The 14,245-nt window shown below is 47.8% G+C and overlaps 1 protein-coding gene across 1 annotated transcript in view; it reads right to left on the bottom strand.

The window, feature by feature from the left end:
- Positions 1-10,092: 10,092 nt before the first annotated feature.
- Positions 10,093-14,245, bottom strand: part of ZMAT4 (zinc finger matrin-type 4) — a 48,205-nt gene continuing 44,052 nt past the window's right edge. Inside the window, exon 7 of the mRNA XM_048287432.1 lies at positions 10,093-10,538. Within this exon, the coding sequence (XP_048143389.1) occupies positions 10,523-10,538 (16 nt within the window). The 3' untranslated portion in view covers positions 10,093-10,522. The remainder of the gene's footprint in view (positions 10,539-14,245) is intronic.

A 14,245-nucleotide genomic window follows, 5' to 3' on the forward strand; every position in this document is an offset into this window, starting at 1 on the left:
TTCCCATTAAAAATAAAACAGAAACCAGCACTTCCAGGATGGAAATGAGAATGAGAAAAAGCCCTTTTAGAGAGGGAAATGCTGTGTTTGGAGAGGAAGAATTATTATTGCCACAGGTATAATAAAGAGGGAAGGAGTCTGTGTCATATCCAGGGGCCAAATCCAAGTTATTCAGACCTTTCAAAACGAGGTCACACTGTTGCTGGAGGCAAAATGAGAACTGCAGGTTATGGCAGAGCTCAAAGATTGATCTGTTTTACCTGAAATTCTGAGATGCAATGGTAAAAGCCCTGAGCTGGAAAGAATTCAATTCATGATTTTAGGGAACTTCCCCTGAAATTCTGTTCCATGACATCACTGACACTAAACAAGGGCAGTCATCAGGAACGCTCAGGGAAAGCTGGACCCCAAGGCAAGAGCCACAGGGGGACTTCAGGAGGATACAGCAGGGAAACTTTCATCCCAGCACCCTCCCCAGGCTCCAGAAGGAGGAGGAACAAGGAAGCTCAGACCTGCCCAGAAGTTTTCCAGCTCGAATGGCCAAGCCCCATCACCTCTCCATCAGGAAGCCCAGGGCAGGAGGGACACTTCCCAGCCCAGCTGGGGTGCCTTGGGGCAGCCAGGAGCTGTCCTGCCACTCTTCACTCAGGGCTAGTTCTCTTGCCTCATACACTAAGAAATAGTTGTGACTCAAAATCTTGGAGGCTTATGGCCCTGAATATTAACCACTACATTCCCTGCTGACTGGAATATTAAAAAAATTCTGATTGTACCTTCAGAAAATTACATCACACTTTCTGCAGTGCTATGAACAGAAGGTATTTTCATAAGAAAACCAGGAGGGAAGACACCCATTCTTGCTATATGAATAATATGTATCACCCCAAACCCAGACCTTGGCAGAGAGAAATAAGTCACCCTGCACAGACTCAGAATAGTCTCATACAAATGACCTTCTCATCACTCTCAGTCTTTTGCTCTATATCCAGTTGTTCTCTCATTAACTTGGGACTTCTCTGCGCTGCTGTGGCAATCACCCAGAGGGACGTCGCATCCCACCACAGGGCTCTTCCCACGCTCCAGTTTGGCTGATCCACAGAGGACCCCCCAGCTCCTCTGGGAGAAGGTCTCCAAAGCAAAGGGAAGGCTCCCAAACCTCCAGGTCCCACCACAGTGGGACATAGCTACATCCTCCCACCCAGGCCTTCCTCGCTGCTGCGTGATGACAAGGGCATTGGCAGTGCCTGGAGAACAGACAGCTGCTCCCCAAACTGGATTCTCATCAGCAAAGTGTGCTTAATTAACAGAGGAGGTTTAATTAGCTGATATTTCTAAGGAGCTCTGAGAGCCTGAGGTGAAAGACTCCAGATAACTGAAAAATGTTCTTGTGCTTCACCAGCAGAGGTTCATCACCATCAGCTCTCCACGCTGCTCTCCCCTCCCCATGTTATGACATCTCTCTAATGCAGAGATCTCCCCTCCCACTCTCCTGCTCAGCCTCAGCTCCTTCTGCAAAAGCCATCTTCCTGCAGGGATGGTGCCTGGTGCTGCCACAGCCCTACAGAGGGCAGGGGACAGGGCTGGGGCTTCTGTGGAGGACCAGGCTGTGTGGCTCAGCGATGAGGGAGCTCCCTGGGTGCTGGGGGGCTCAACGAGCACCACAGCAAGGACACACTGACACGTGTCACCAGGTTTTGCACTCTGGTAACAGATCTCCAGGCTGGTTTGGTTTTGGGTTGGATTTTCGTGCTGCCACTAATATGTGCTGAAGTCACGGGGAGCTTTTAAGGCAAACTCACCAAGTTTATCTCATGATGTGAAGCATTTGTTCCTCCCACACTTCCCCTCACTCCCAGCTCCCGCCCAGATGGGCTTTGCCTCAGCCCACTTGTCTGTTAAGGAGGCACCAGGCTTGGCAGGAGGAACAAAACACAGCAGCTTTCCACACAGCAGGATAGAGGCATTTGGAAGCAAGGGGGAACAGGGAGCATGAGTTTTAATGGCTTGAAGAGGCACAGAGCAAACCAGGGTGCAGAAACTCATTTTCCTGCGTGGACAAGTTTTAGACTGTAGATTTACAAACTTTGATGCCTAAAAACTAGTAAGCATTAATGTTGCTTTCTCACACCCCAGCTCACCTCAGTGAAAAAGCAGCAGCTACTTTTTTTTGAGTAGAGGCTTTCCTGCCTCTACTCAAGCACTATCCCAAGTCCACACACAGCAGAGACATGACCCATGGGCAGGGAATATTGCTGGGAACCCACTTGAGTAAAAACCAAAACATCACTGAAATAAACATGCCAAAAGCAGGACCCTGCTGCTGTGGAGCAGTAAGCAGTATGTGTTGGCAAACAGATACGGTCAGACGGAAAACAAACAAGATAATTTACTAAACATTAAAGACATCTCAGCAAAGCACTTCCACCAGAAGGAGACAGACACAGAGAACCAGCTGTAAGGACAGTCTGAAACCTGCAGGTTTGCCGTTTAAGGTACTTCTCCTGCAAAATGCATGTGCAGACATACATGGACCTTTTCAGCTCATCACGTCACCTGCCTGTCGCGCCAGGGAGCACAGCAATACCTGTGACAGTTACTGCCACTGCAACCTCGATAAATCTGCTGCATCACTCTCACCTGACTTGTCACACAAGTAGGTCAATTTACCGCAAGTGATTAACAACAGGGAACCGGGCTGTAAGGTAGCGTGGATTGCTCCAGCACACCAGTCCCCCATCTTACAGTCTGGAGACAAGCGCTGCTCCAGTCAGAGCAGGAGGCCAGCTCGCTCCACAGGTTACACACGAGTCACCCACAGAACAGACCAACCTGCAGGAGCTGGGAGAGATGAGAGGGGACCTGATCTTCTGCTTCTGCTGCAGTAGGATTTCCCTAGCCATCCCTTAACTCTGCCTTAATTAACTCCAGGTGTTGCCAGCGGTGCTCTCCTGACTGAGCCAGAGTGCCTGGCTGCAGTTCTGTGGCAGTGACTTATGGTGAGGACAGACAAGAAATACTCCACACAGGAGTTTCCAGAGGGCTGATCCAGTGTCTTTCCAGCAAAAGCCCAGCAGAATTGCCTGTGCCAACTGGAGCCTCCAAGTGCCTGGCAGACATTCTGCTGCCTGTTCAGGGGGATAAGCCAGTTCATGAGCATTTCTTTGTACTGCCGTGACCAACGTGGCAACCCCTGCGAGTGCTGTGTTCTCACTCCTGAGTGAAAGCAGAGACTGACTTTACAAGGCCACCACTCACAACAGTTCTGGCAGAGATTTTGGCTGATTGGGATTGTAAATACCATTGCAGCTATTACAGCAGTGTTAAACATGCAAAACAATTTTCATAGTTTTAAAGCAAAAGCTGCTGAGGTGGCTCGTATGAGTGGTTTGTGCATGGTGCCTGCACGCCTAAGTCATTTGGGCTTTGTGATCTCACTGGTCCAGCCTGGGGCACTCTGTGGTAGGTGCACTCACACAAATGGTGCACTCCCACCCAGCACAGCTGTGTGCAGAGCAAGGAAACGCCCCCCAAGAGGCAGGGAGAGGACCCCTGCTCTGCCTGTACATCTACTGCAGGTGGCAGAAACTGCTCTGAAGCTCAGACAGCCTCTGCTAGACAATAGGAACAGGAATGTTACGAGCTCATGAGCAGGGAACTACTAAGTATCCCCAAAGTCTGCTATTTTTGGTTGAGGCATGGTTAAACGCTAGCACAGACAGCACATAAAAACCAGAGCATTTTGCACTCTGGATTCATTCTCTGGCTGATGTTTTCTTTACACAAGTCACCCAAGCTAGTATGCAGGAGGCATAAAAGCACTGTTTCTTCTTTGCTGGTTATCAAATGGAATTGGAGAGGCCAGGGACACTCTGGGTACACGTTGAGGTGAAGCCAGAGCAGTGAATCTGCATCCTGCAGGAAACAAATGAGTTCAACAGTTCTGCAGCAGATCAGGCAAAGAGCCACCCCTGTCAGCCCCGCTGGGTCAGTATCACCCTGCCTAGTGCCAGTCTGGGTCAAAGTTTCAGGGACTGTGTCCTCCAGCATCTGTGTTGCCTGTATGACAGCACTAGCAACAATACGCTGAATTGCCACAGAGTCTTTCACGACCAAGCCAACCGCCCTGCAGACACCCAGGTGTGGCATTTGCTGCTCTCTGGAAGTCAGCAAGTGAAAAAACGTGCAAAGTACAAATGCAACCGTGGGGGGAACTGCCTGGCCAAGAAAACTGAGGAAAAGTTTGAGGGGAGAACACCCGGGAGATACTTAATGACCCAGACTGACAGTCTGATACAGCACCAGAGATAACGGCACCTCCAGTCCCCAGGGGTGGCCTGCTGGGGTGTGAAACTCAGCAATGGCACAGGCAGAGCCATGTCATCTGTGCTCTGTCACAGGAATAAATCTTCCCAAGAGGCCAAATGACTTAATAAGCCTTGGGTCCTTCTCAGCAGCAAATGGGAGGGACTTGCTCTGGGGACCAGCATCATCCCCAAGGGCACTGCTCAGCAGGAAGGAGACAGCAGTATCCTGGTGACACACTGAGGGGCAGAGGAGCCACAGAGCATCCCTCTGCAAACTGGATATATTCTTAAACTGCGTGTTTAATTAAATAGAATACTCGTGTTTTACATTAAACTCACACAGCAGCTGACTATTTAAAACACATATATTGAAGCCCGCCAAAAGGGAATGGCTCCAAAGCTGTTCTCTAGATTGACTTCCAAGAGAAAATGCTCCTAAATGTCTCTGAGGCCTTTCTAAACGCCCCTCCTGGGACAGGAGCCTGGTGTTGCTATGCAGAGAAATGGATCTGAACCATTGTGTATGAATTTTAAATATTACTTTATTTCTCACCATGAATATACTGAGGCAACTGGCAAAGAGGGGAGGCAGGGCCAGGCGGGCTGTCAGTACGTTTGCCACGGTGCTCTCAGTGCTGAGAGGGTGATGGATTATTTCCTGAGCTCCATTTGCTATTCCCAGCACTGCTTTCCCTCTCCCCTCGCAGTGGCTGCCAGCCCTGTGCAGGTCCGGCTGCTGCAGGAGCCACCGCTCCCACTCCCCGCAGAGCTGGGGTAGATGCAGGGGATATGGGCTCCTGTGTTAAGAGGAAACCTCAGAGAGAAGCAGGTGCGAGAGGGAAGGACTGGTGTGACCCAAACAGGCATCCCACTGTGCCAGAGCCTCTCTGAGGTGAACAGGGTTTGGCTGGGGGAAAAGAGACGCAACTGAAATAAGTCCTCGAAAACCCAAAATTAATCCAACTATATAGCACAGTTTAAAATAATTTATTTTTAACACTCCTATTGCAATGCATGTCTATGTTTGTGCTCGCTTTAGAACTGGCACAGACAAAAATATCCTGTTCTCAGAACAGAAATCACCACGCTGGGCATTTTCACGTACAAATGCACGATGCTGAATGGCAACAGAGGCTTGAACAAACCCCCAAACACAACCCACAACATGTGCAATCACAGCTGGCAACTGGCAGTTCCAAATTTCTGTCCAGTGCAAAACAACAAATTTATTCCAAACCCTGTGAAATTAGGTGATGATTGTAACACCATTTAAACTTCTCAAATTTGAAATAATAGATTAGGTTTATACTACTAAATTTTACAGGGACTTACTACCTTTTCCCCCAAACTGTCCAATTTGTTGCCATAATTACGTTAAATTGAAGCTGAATTTTTTTCTAGTCTAGATCTAGCTGGAAGCTTGTTGTTCCTATTCCAGATCCAAAGAAGAATCTGTTGCCCTAATGCCTGTCTGGTCTCTAAATCTATTGGATACTCTAATTTCACTATAAACCTAATTATCCTATAGTCTTAGATCCTCACTATTACAACACTAATAGTAAATTACATAGAACTAATTAGAAGGTTGAAATAACCACCTCAACTGTGCCAGGGAGAAGCTGCAGACAGGATACTTGGAGAGGAAAACAACCTTTGGGCACAAGAGCAGAGACTGATTTCACCTTCCTGTTTCCAGAGCCCGTAGGTACTTACTGGTCAGTGGCCATAAATGCTCAGGACAAGAGAGTGAGGGGTTTGGGGTTTTTATAATTAGCTTTGCCTTTTTGCTGAGATCCATTTTAACGCATCACTGCACTGCTGAACTAGAAATCTGCATTAGAAAGTGAACCAGGGTGGCAGCAATCGAGATACCATTCCCATGGTTCAGAGGTGCATGATGGCAGCTGGACTCTGGACAGACCTTTCCAAATCTGCAGCTGCCTAAACCTGCAGAAACGCCAAAGGCAGCACCTGAGCAGCCTGTGCCTCATGCCACTTCTGAGGGAAGAATCCACAGTGGTTCCTGTTACAACCAGAGCGCTGCTCCTGGCAGCCCCAACCAAAACACCCAGAGGCACAAACCTCTCCATCTTTGTGCTCTGCGAGGCCAAACATCAGGCAGCATCCTCACAGCATCCATTCGAGGGTCCCACCCATCCCTGGCACTGCACCATCGTGGTTTTGGCACTAGCAAAGATGCTTTTCCATTACTTAATCCTGTGCTCCTGCTGAGTTCCACATTCCCTACCACAGTAATAATTTCCTCATTAGGAGAAGCTATTGAATTGGTAGCATCGAGCAGTGGGTGAATTGAGGTTGTTTGTCTGTTAAGACCAACACTGTTAATAAATGTGTGAGTGCAGCACTCCCCTCGCTGCAGCAGGGCTTGCTCTTCCTCCAGCTCCTTTTGTGGAGCTGGGCTGAGGCAGTGCTTTTTCCTTGGGTTTTTTTCTTTGCGTTTTCTATTTCTGTAGCTCTCCTTTACTCAGGGTTTGCTTTGAGCCATTCCACGAGCTCTCTCTCATCCCATTTCTCCTGTGCATCCTCCGTGGAACAGCAGCCGTGCTCCATCAGCCTCCTGTGCCATTGGCACCTCCGTGGCCCAGCCTCTGGCACTGAGATGGATGGTGAAGCCAACACCTGTGGAGCTGTGAAAGGCTGGAACCTGGAGAGCGAGCAGCGCCATGGTTCATTACAGCATGTTAATTATTCTTCTGGGTCAGCTGCAAAAAATGGCTCCCAGAGCAGGGCCACCTTTTGCCATTTTACAAGTCAAAAACACTGAACAAAACTGCTGTATTTAGCTTGGAGCTGTCACAACAGGCACAAAATCCTGTCCTAGTCTCCTGTTAAATGATCCTTGTTCTAATGGAATAAAAGGAGTTTAATGAATGCATCCATATGAGCCATTAAGAGCAAAATAAAGGCAGAGATAAAGGAAGATAGAGACAAAGAATGGACGATCCTCAGACATGTTTTCTGCCAATGTCATTCTTTACATAATAGATGCAGTTTCTTTCTTTCCTCAGATGGGAAGATGGGCTTGACACCATCTCATCAACAGCAGCTGTAATAACAGCTCCTTGCTATTAACATGCAAATTGAAATGCACACACTGATTAAAAACATGTTAGACAAAGGCTTTTGTAAGAGACCTGCAAGTGGGCGACAGGGCTCAATTAGGGAGCAGTGGCCCACTACAAAATTTTTCCTGAAGTCTCACACTTGAGCCCAGTGCAGTAACTTCAGCAGGGAACAAACACACTGTAATGAACATCTGCTCTCTGTCTCTTGCCATCTCGAACGTTCAACCCCTAAACTGGGTCCTGCTTGTCTCCAGACTTGCTCCAGCCCTGGGGATTCTCCACAGCCTCTTGCTTTGGGAGAGGGCTGGCAGCTGGTCAGGTCAATGACCTCAGACAGGTGCAGGAAGCTGCCAGCACAGCCCAGAGGAAGAATCAGACTTCCACATACTTAATTTGAAGATTATGGAAGGTGGTTTTAAAGGCCAGGACTTGCTAATTAAGTTGATGCAATAGGAACTTAACAAAGGAAGCACCACTTACGTACCAGGAGCATTCTTCTCCCATGATTAATCTCTGCATGAAGCTCCATGTCTCAGGGCAGCCTCATGTTACACCCTGTTGCCATAGAGCTCCATTGCCTCCACACAAGGAGCCAGATAAAACCACGTATTGTTTGTGTTGAGCTGTGTCTGAGCATAAAACACCACTGAAAGTCAGTGTCCTGCCCCTGAAACACAACCTGACACACTCGCACCAGAACCTAGAGAGCTGCATTAGTATGGGCTACAAACTCTAATGAAACACATCTAAAACATTACAGTTTCAGTGTTGGCAGCCACATTTGCAGCTGTCTCCCACTGCCACCAGTATTCCAGTCAGCACTGTCTGTAAAGTGAGTCGGGGGAGAGACCCAACCAGACTGATGATAAATTATTGAGATTTACTTTCTTTACAGACTATCTTGCACAGAATTTTAAGCCAGAAAAACATTTGGCCAGAACAGACAAAATCAAATTGTTACGTATAGATGTTCTGCATAAAAAATGCTGAGAGTGTTTCTGGTTTGTTTTTTTTTTTTTACTTAAGAAAATATACACAAATGTTTTCACCCTTCAGATTAAAGTAACCATGGGGGATGCAATGGTTGCACTGAGCCATTTTCAAAGCTCTCTAATACAGCTGCTCACACATTTCAGCCTCAAGTCATTGGACCAGGCTTGACATCAGAGATCCGGTGGCACTTCTACAGGGATCACTGACTTACCATGAGGAGATTTGTCTTTTTATTTGTCTTGCTTTGAAGGCCTAATGAACTTAGGAAAAGCAAGAGATTAGAAGGATTTAGGGACCAAAGCATGATTGACTGGACCAGGACAATATCAGCAACAAATGGAAATATTGCACTGCTCTGTCACTCCAGGCAGAAGTTGGAGAGACAGGGAGATGTGATGGGGCACCTCAGCTGCCTCTTGCTCGCCAGGGCTGGGCGGTGTAGGGTGGGATGTGGGAATCCCGTTGGCAGTGCTGCCCCTCCTGCTCTGCAGTGCCACAAGAAACACCATCTACCTGAGAGCTGCCAGAGTGCCACCAACTCTAGGCCAGGCTGGAGACCCAAGGGAGAACAGCCAGCCTAGCACGGGCTGGGAGCGGAGTCTGGGTCCAACCCAGCTCACTGCAGAGCTGTCTTCACACCTGCCTGGGGAAATAAATTGTGTTTGTGCTGTAATTAATTTGCTGCAATTAGCTTGTAGTGATTACGAGAGCACATAGAAGATTTTTGGGTTTGTCTCCTGACAAAAATGCCTCTGCAGCACCCTGGATGCTGCTGGCGGAGGGTTCCTTTGGGGAAAGAAGGCTCAGAGAAGTCAGGCCTGAACCCACATGACTGATGTGCCCTATTTCTGTAAATCATTCTCTCTGTAAAGAGGCAGTTTAGCTTCGGGAACACTGGCGGCTTGTGTTATTACCCAAAACACAATAAATGAAACCGCCCCACAGCTATGAAACCCAAGGAGATGTTTACTCATCTGTGAAAAACCCATTCTCCTCCACACATGAAAGGCATCGATGCAAGAGCACAAATTAATCACACAGAGCTTCTGCAGTGGCTCTAACTGTCCCCACAGAGTGAAAGAGGTGATGCTGCAGCTTGCCCGAGCTGTCCCTTCACAGGACTGGAGGCTCAAGTACAGCCCAGGGGGCTGAGGCTGCTGACCAGGGGAGCTCTGGGCAGCCCCTGGGATGCAGAACAGTGAAGGCTTCTCCTCCGACTCGGCTCCTTCTCTCTGCTCAGATCCCCAAACCAGGCAGAGGGAGCGAGCTGCTGCTGGCTGGTGCACGGCAGAGTCAGAGCTGGACTCAGTGCAGGGATAACTCCGTGTCTCCGCTGCCTCTCTGCAGGTGCACAGGTAACCAAGCTTACCTGCATGGGATGGCCTGGCCAGCTCAGCCTCTGCCATGGCTCTGGTCCCACCGTGCTTCCTGCAGCTCTCCAGGAGGGCTGTGTCTCCCAGAAACGGCTGGTGCACAGAGCAGTGTCCGACCTCAGGCTTGCAGCAAAGTCAATAAAGCAAACAGCTTCTGTTGAGCCTGCAGGAATCCTACCAGCAGGAAAAAGAATTCACACTTTCTTTTCAGTGTTCCTTACTCACGGAACCATTTGTTTCTCTAGAGACAAAGAGGGAAGGAAGAAACTCATCCATTACACAATCCCCACGATTCACTGCTGTTGCTCTTTATGTGTTGACACAAACCATGCTGGAGAAGGTGAAGAAAGTGTGTTTATTTCTGATTGAAGACTGATTACATCACTATCATGGATAATGTAGTAGAATAATCTTATACTCTTGGGAGAAATCTAAGAATAAATATGAAAAAGTAAAATAGTTTGTTTCCACTGTCCCTGAAGATGACTGATGAGCAAGTGCTGTATTTACAGGATAGTTATCATACTCTAGACTCCGTGCTGAATAAATATTGTCTTGAAAGGGTAAAAAAATCCATCGAAATATTTTAACTCACCACAAAATTAAAAAAAAAAAATCCATGTATGTGTCCAAAGCGAAGGTTAGTTACATGTTAATTATTGAATCCACACAGGATCACTGTCCAAGAAAGCCTCTTCTCCTGCTGACCCGCTCCCCCTCCACAGAAGCAGCATTAGTGCTTGTCCTCTTCTCCGCTGACGAGCTACTATTGGTTCTTCAGGCTGCAAGACAGAAATGATGCCCGAGTCAGGCTCCATCCTGGGGGCTCCCATTCCACTCCAGAGCTCTGCCTGGGGACCCGGCACCGGGAAAATCTGCAGCTCTCCACAGAATGACTAAAGGAATGTTCTATGTGAGCCACCAGGAGACTGCCATTCTGAAAAAATATATCAATAAACTCTCTCTACCTAAAGCATATTTACAATTTTAAGGACAGTCTTGCGTTTTATGAAAGAAAACCACCATAGCAATTTGGAAAAAGTCTCATTTCTTTAGGTCCTCAATTTGAATTTAAGAGCCTCACAAATCCTGCCCAACTTGCCTCCTCCATGGCCCAGTGCAGCTCAGCTGATGAGGAATTCCTCACCGGAACTGGCGTTGGCAAGCTCAGGTTTGTGCTTTGAGCAATTAGCCCAGTATTTAGGTTTTACATTAAAATAATTAATCCATACATCCAACACCACAACACAATGCTGTATGGGCTGTTCTGGGGCTTTCAAATTATGATCAAAACAGAAGATATCAGAGATATCTTTATTTTCACTTACATTAAAAGGGAAGGGAGACAATTTAAATCTATAATGAGGGGAAGTATTACATTCTCTCTCTTCACAGGCAGTGTAATTATTCAGCTGCTCTCTGGAACTGAAACTATGACAAATTAAAATGCCTGTCAATTCCATCTACCTTTTGTAACTATTCATCTTCTGGAGTTGTTAGTGCTCTAAAGGCTTCTTTAGGCATAAGCCACTATATATTTCAAAAAGCACATAGAAATGTTACCATTAGCAAGTGTTACTGTTACCGCGGCCACCAAGGTAAGAACAAAATCATATGGCTTGGGTGTAAAGTACATGATACAACTCATTTACTCTAATTTCCAGAAAATTAGTAGAAATCTTGTATCAAAGAATGCCTTCCTTCTCAGTGAGGATGTGCAGGAGGAGCTCAACCTTCTGGCACCGGGGAGAGGGCTGGAAACATCCAGGAGAAACACAAAAAACATTTGGCACTAAATCTGACCCAAGTGGAGCAGGGCCAGACAGCCCCAGAGCCTCCCCTGCTGCCACCCATGTGTTGGCTGTGCCAGACACACAGATCCCGGGACATGCTTCAGCCACAACAGGCTGTCAATATTTGTTCACACTTTCTTAAATAGATGGGAAAAGTGATGTAAACGCAACCACGGGAAAGGGTGACATTTCTCCAGGCACGATATTTACAATATTTTGATTAGCTCATTCCTGAATAGCCATGCAGCTTATGTTGATAAATTGTTCCAATTAGACATCTGTGTTCTCAGCCTGAAAATAGAAAAGAAAAGAAAAGAGAAAAGAAAAGAAAAGAAAAGAAAAGAAAAGAAAAGAAAAGAAAAGAAAAGAAAAGAAAAGAAAAGAAAAGAAAAGAAAAGAAAAGAAAAGAAAAGAGGAAAGAGCCTGCTCAGGCCCAAGCTTGCTGTCTCTGCTCCTCAACAGGACATCAACTATCTGGGCTTCCACAGGGCACAGCCCAAAGTCAAGGCTAAGAGTTGTGCAGGAAAGGCTGCAGAGCTACCTCCCCTACTGGATGTGACCATTCTTAACCCCTCAGAATTAATTTTGACCATTGAATTGGTTTTATCCCAATGATGGCTGCAGGATTGGGTCCCCTCAATGCAAAAATCCTGAAATTAACCAGGAAGCCTGAGTCTGAAAGGGAAACCCTTATGTGTATTAGCATCTATGAAAGTGTAAATGAGGTGTTATAAAACCCTGGAATACATTTCTGAGCTCTAGATGTGGCAGAGAGGTCTGGCTGATCAAAGAGACAAAATGAAGGCAAGAAGATAAAATTCTTCTTTATGGAAGTGGGAATCGTTATCCCCACACAGTCAGACTCTTAATTACTAGGGCTGGATCTCAGCCTTCCGTCGCTGCCAGCCTGAGCAGCGGAGGACAGCTCACAGCTCTCAGCTCTCAGCTCTCGCTCTCAGCTCTCAGCTCACAGCTCTCAGCTCTCAGCTCACAGCTCTCAGCTCTTGCTCTCAGCTCTCAGCTCTCAGCTCTTGCTCTCAGCTCTCAGCTCTCGCTCTCAGCTCTCAGCTCTCGCTCTCAGCTCTCAGCTCTCGCTCTCCAGCACATTATTGCAGCGGCTGACAGACCCACAGCTGCCCAGGGATGATACTCACCCCAAATGTGGGTCTGGGCTCTCTGCTCTGTGAAAAGCACCTCTGATCTTTCTACCCACATGCCCAGAGGAGGTACTTCAGACCCAGATCCAGGCCCTCTGGAGTATCTTCCCTAAAGGCACCTATTTTCTCCGGGCCGCAGTGATGACCCAGCACCCGTTCCCAGCCTGTCCCCAACCCCTCCCCAGGAAGCGCTTTTTGCAAAGCCCCAGGGTAACATTCTGCACAAGCATTGCTTTGACCCCAGAAACTGAATATCCTGTCTCCTTTTACAACTATCTGTGGCTTTAATCCCTGTTGTTTTTTGCAAACCACTTTGAGCAGTGATTTTTCATCTTTGCAGTTTGCATAAAGCAGAAGAAGGGAGGTTTTGCTTCTGCCAGCCCATGGCGAACAGTAAGGAGCAAGGCTGGCATGTGCCTCCCCACCAGTCTCTTGGAAGTAACATTCACAACTGGGATTTTGGCTGCTGCTGGTCCCCATAGGAAGGAGCTGTTGGTGCCCACCATGGTTCAGCCAAAGTAGGCACTGGCCCCTCCCTGGCACCCTGCCCAGCACTGCTTCTCTGTGCTTCATGGGGGGAGAAGGGAAGGAGAGAGGAGATTAAAAAAGCCCTCATCTATTTCTGGAAAGCAAGTCAAACAATGACTCAATCATCTCTACACAGTTCATAAATCCCTAATTAAAGGTTTAATGCCCCTCCCCGCTGCAGATGTTCCAGAGTCCATCCACATTCCAAGACTTGCTCCGTGCCAACACGTGCCCACAGCCAGCGGCATCACCCATCAGAGCCTGAGTTGAGCCCTGTACTCCCCATGCATCCAATGCAGCATTTAACCTTAATTTTCAAATTAAGCTCAAGTACCTGCACCCTGGAGGAAAAAACGGGAGCTGGCAGGTACACCTGCTTCGCGTACGCGCAGGCTGGAGGGATAAGGACTGGCTCAGTATTAGCTCCCTCTTCCTGCATCTTTTACTCAACACCAAAATACCAGCCAAGACACTTCCAGCTTCCTCCCTAAGCCCTGTTTTCCCCCTCTTTTGGTCCAAACAAATGCAGGCAGCAGCATTCGGAGTAGCCCCTGGAGCTCCTTTGAATGATTCATCTCTCCTGGCCAGACTACTCAAGGAAGAGCTGCTCAGCTGCAGGGTACAAGCCTCAAATTGTGTGCTGCCCATGGAGTCCCAGGACCCCCAGCCCTCCACGGGGCAGTGCCAGGGTCCTGGTTAACACAGCTGCCAGGCTCATGGTGTGTATGGTGGGTTATTTAAGGCAGCTCTAACTGGGGCTCTCAGCATGCTGCTCTCTGCAGAGCTCTCAGGAACAGTAATAAATAACCACAATGCAGCTCATTCCTCATAAAAGTTCTTCTCTCCTGAAGCAGCTTTCCAGGAAACTCATCTGCCTAGTATTTTTTGGGTGGTATCAGCTTCCATCCTGCAATCACTGATCCCTGTTCACATGTCCCAGAACAAAATCCCTGTATCCCTTCATCCCTGTCCTTCACAAACTGCTGCCCCCTTCTTCAGGTTTGTTTAGTC

This window comes from Corvus hawaiiensis, chromosome 27, assembly GCF_020740725.1.
Source record: "Corvus hawaiiensis isolate bCorHaw1 chromosome 27, bCorHaw1.pri.cur, whole genome shotgun sequence".
In the NCBI taxonomy this organism is placed as follows: domain Eukaryota; kingdom Metazoa; phylum Chordata; class Aves; order Passeriformes; family Corvidae; genus Corvus; species Corvus hawaiiensis.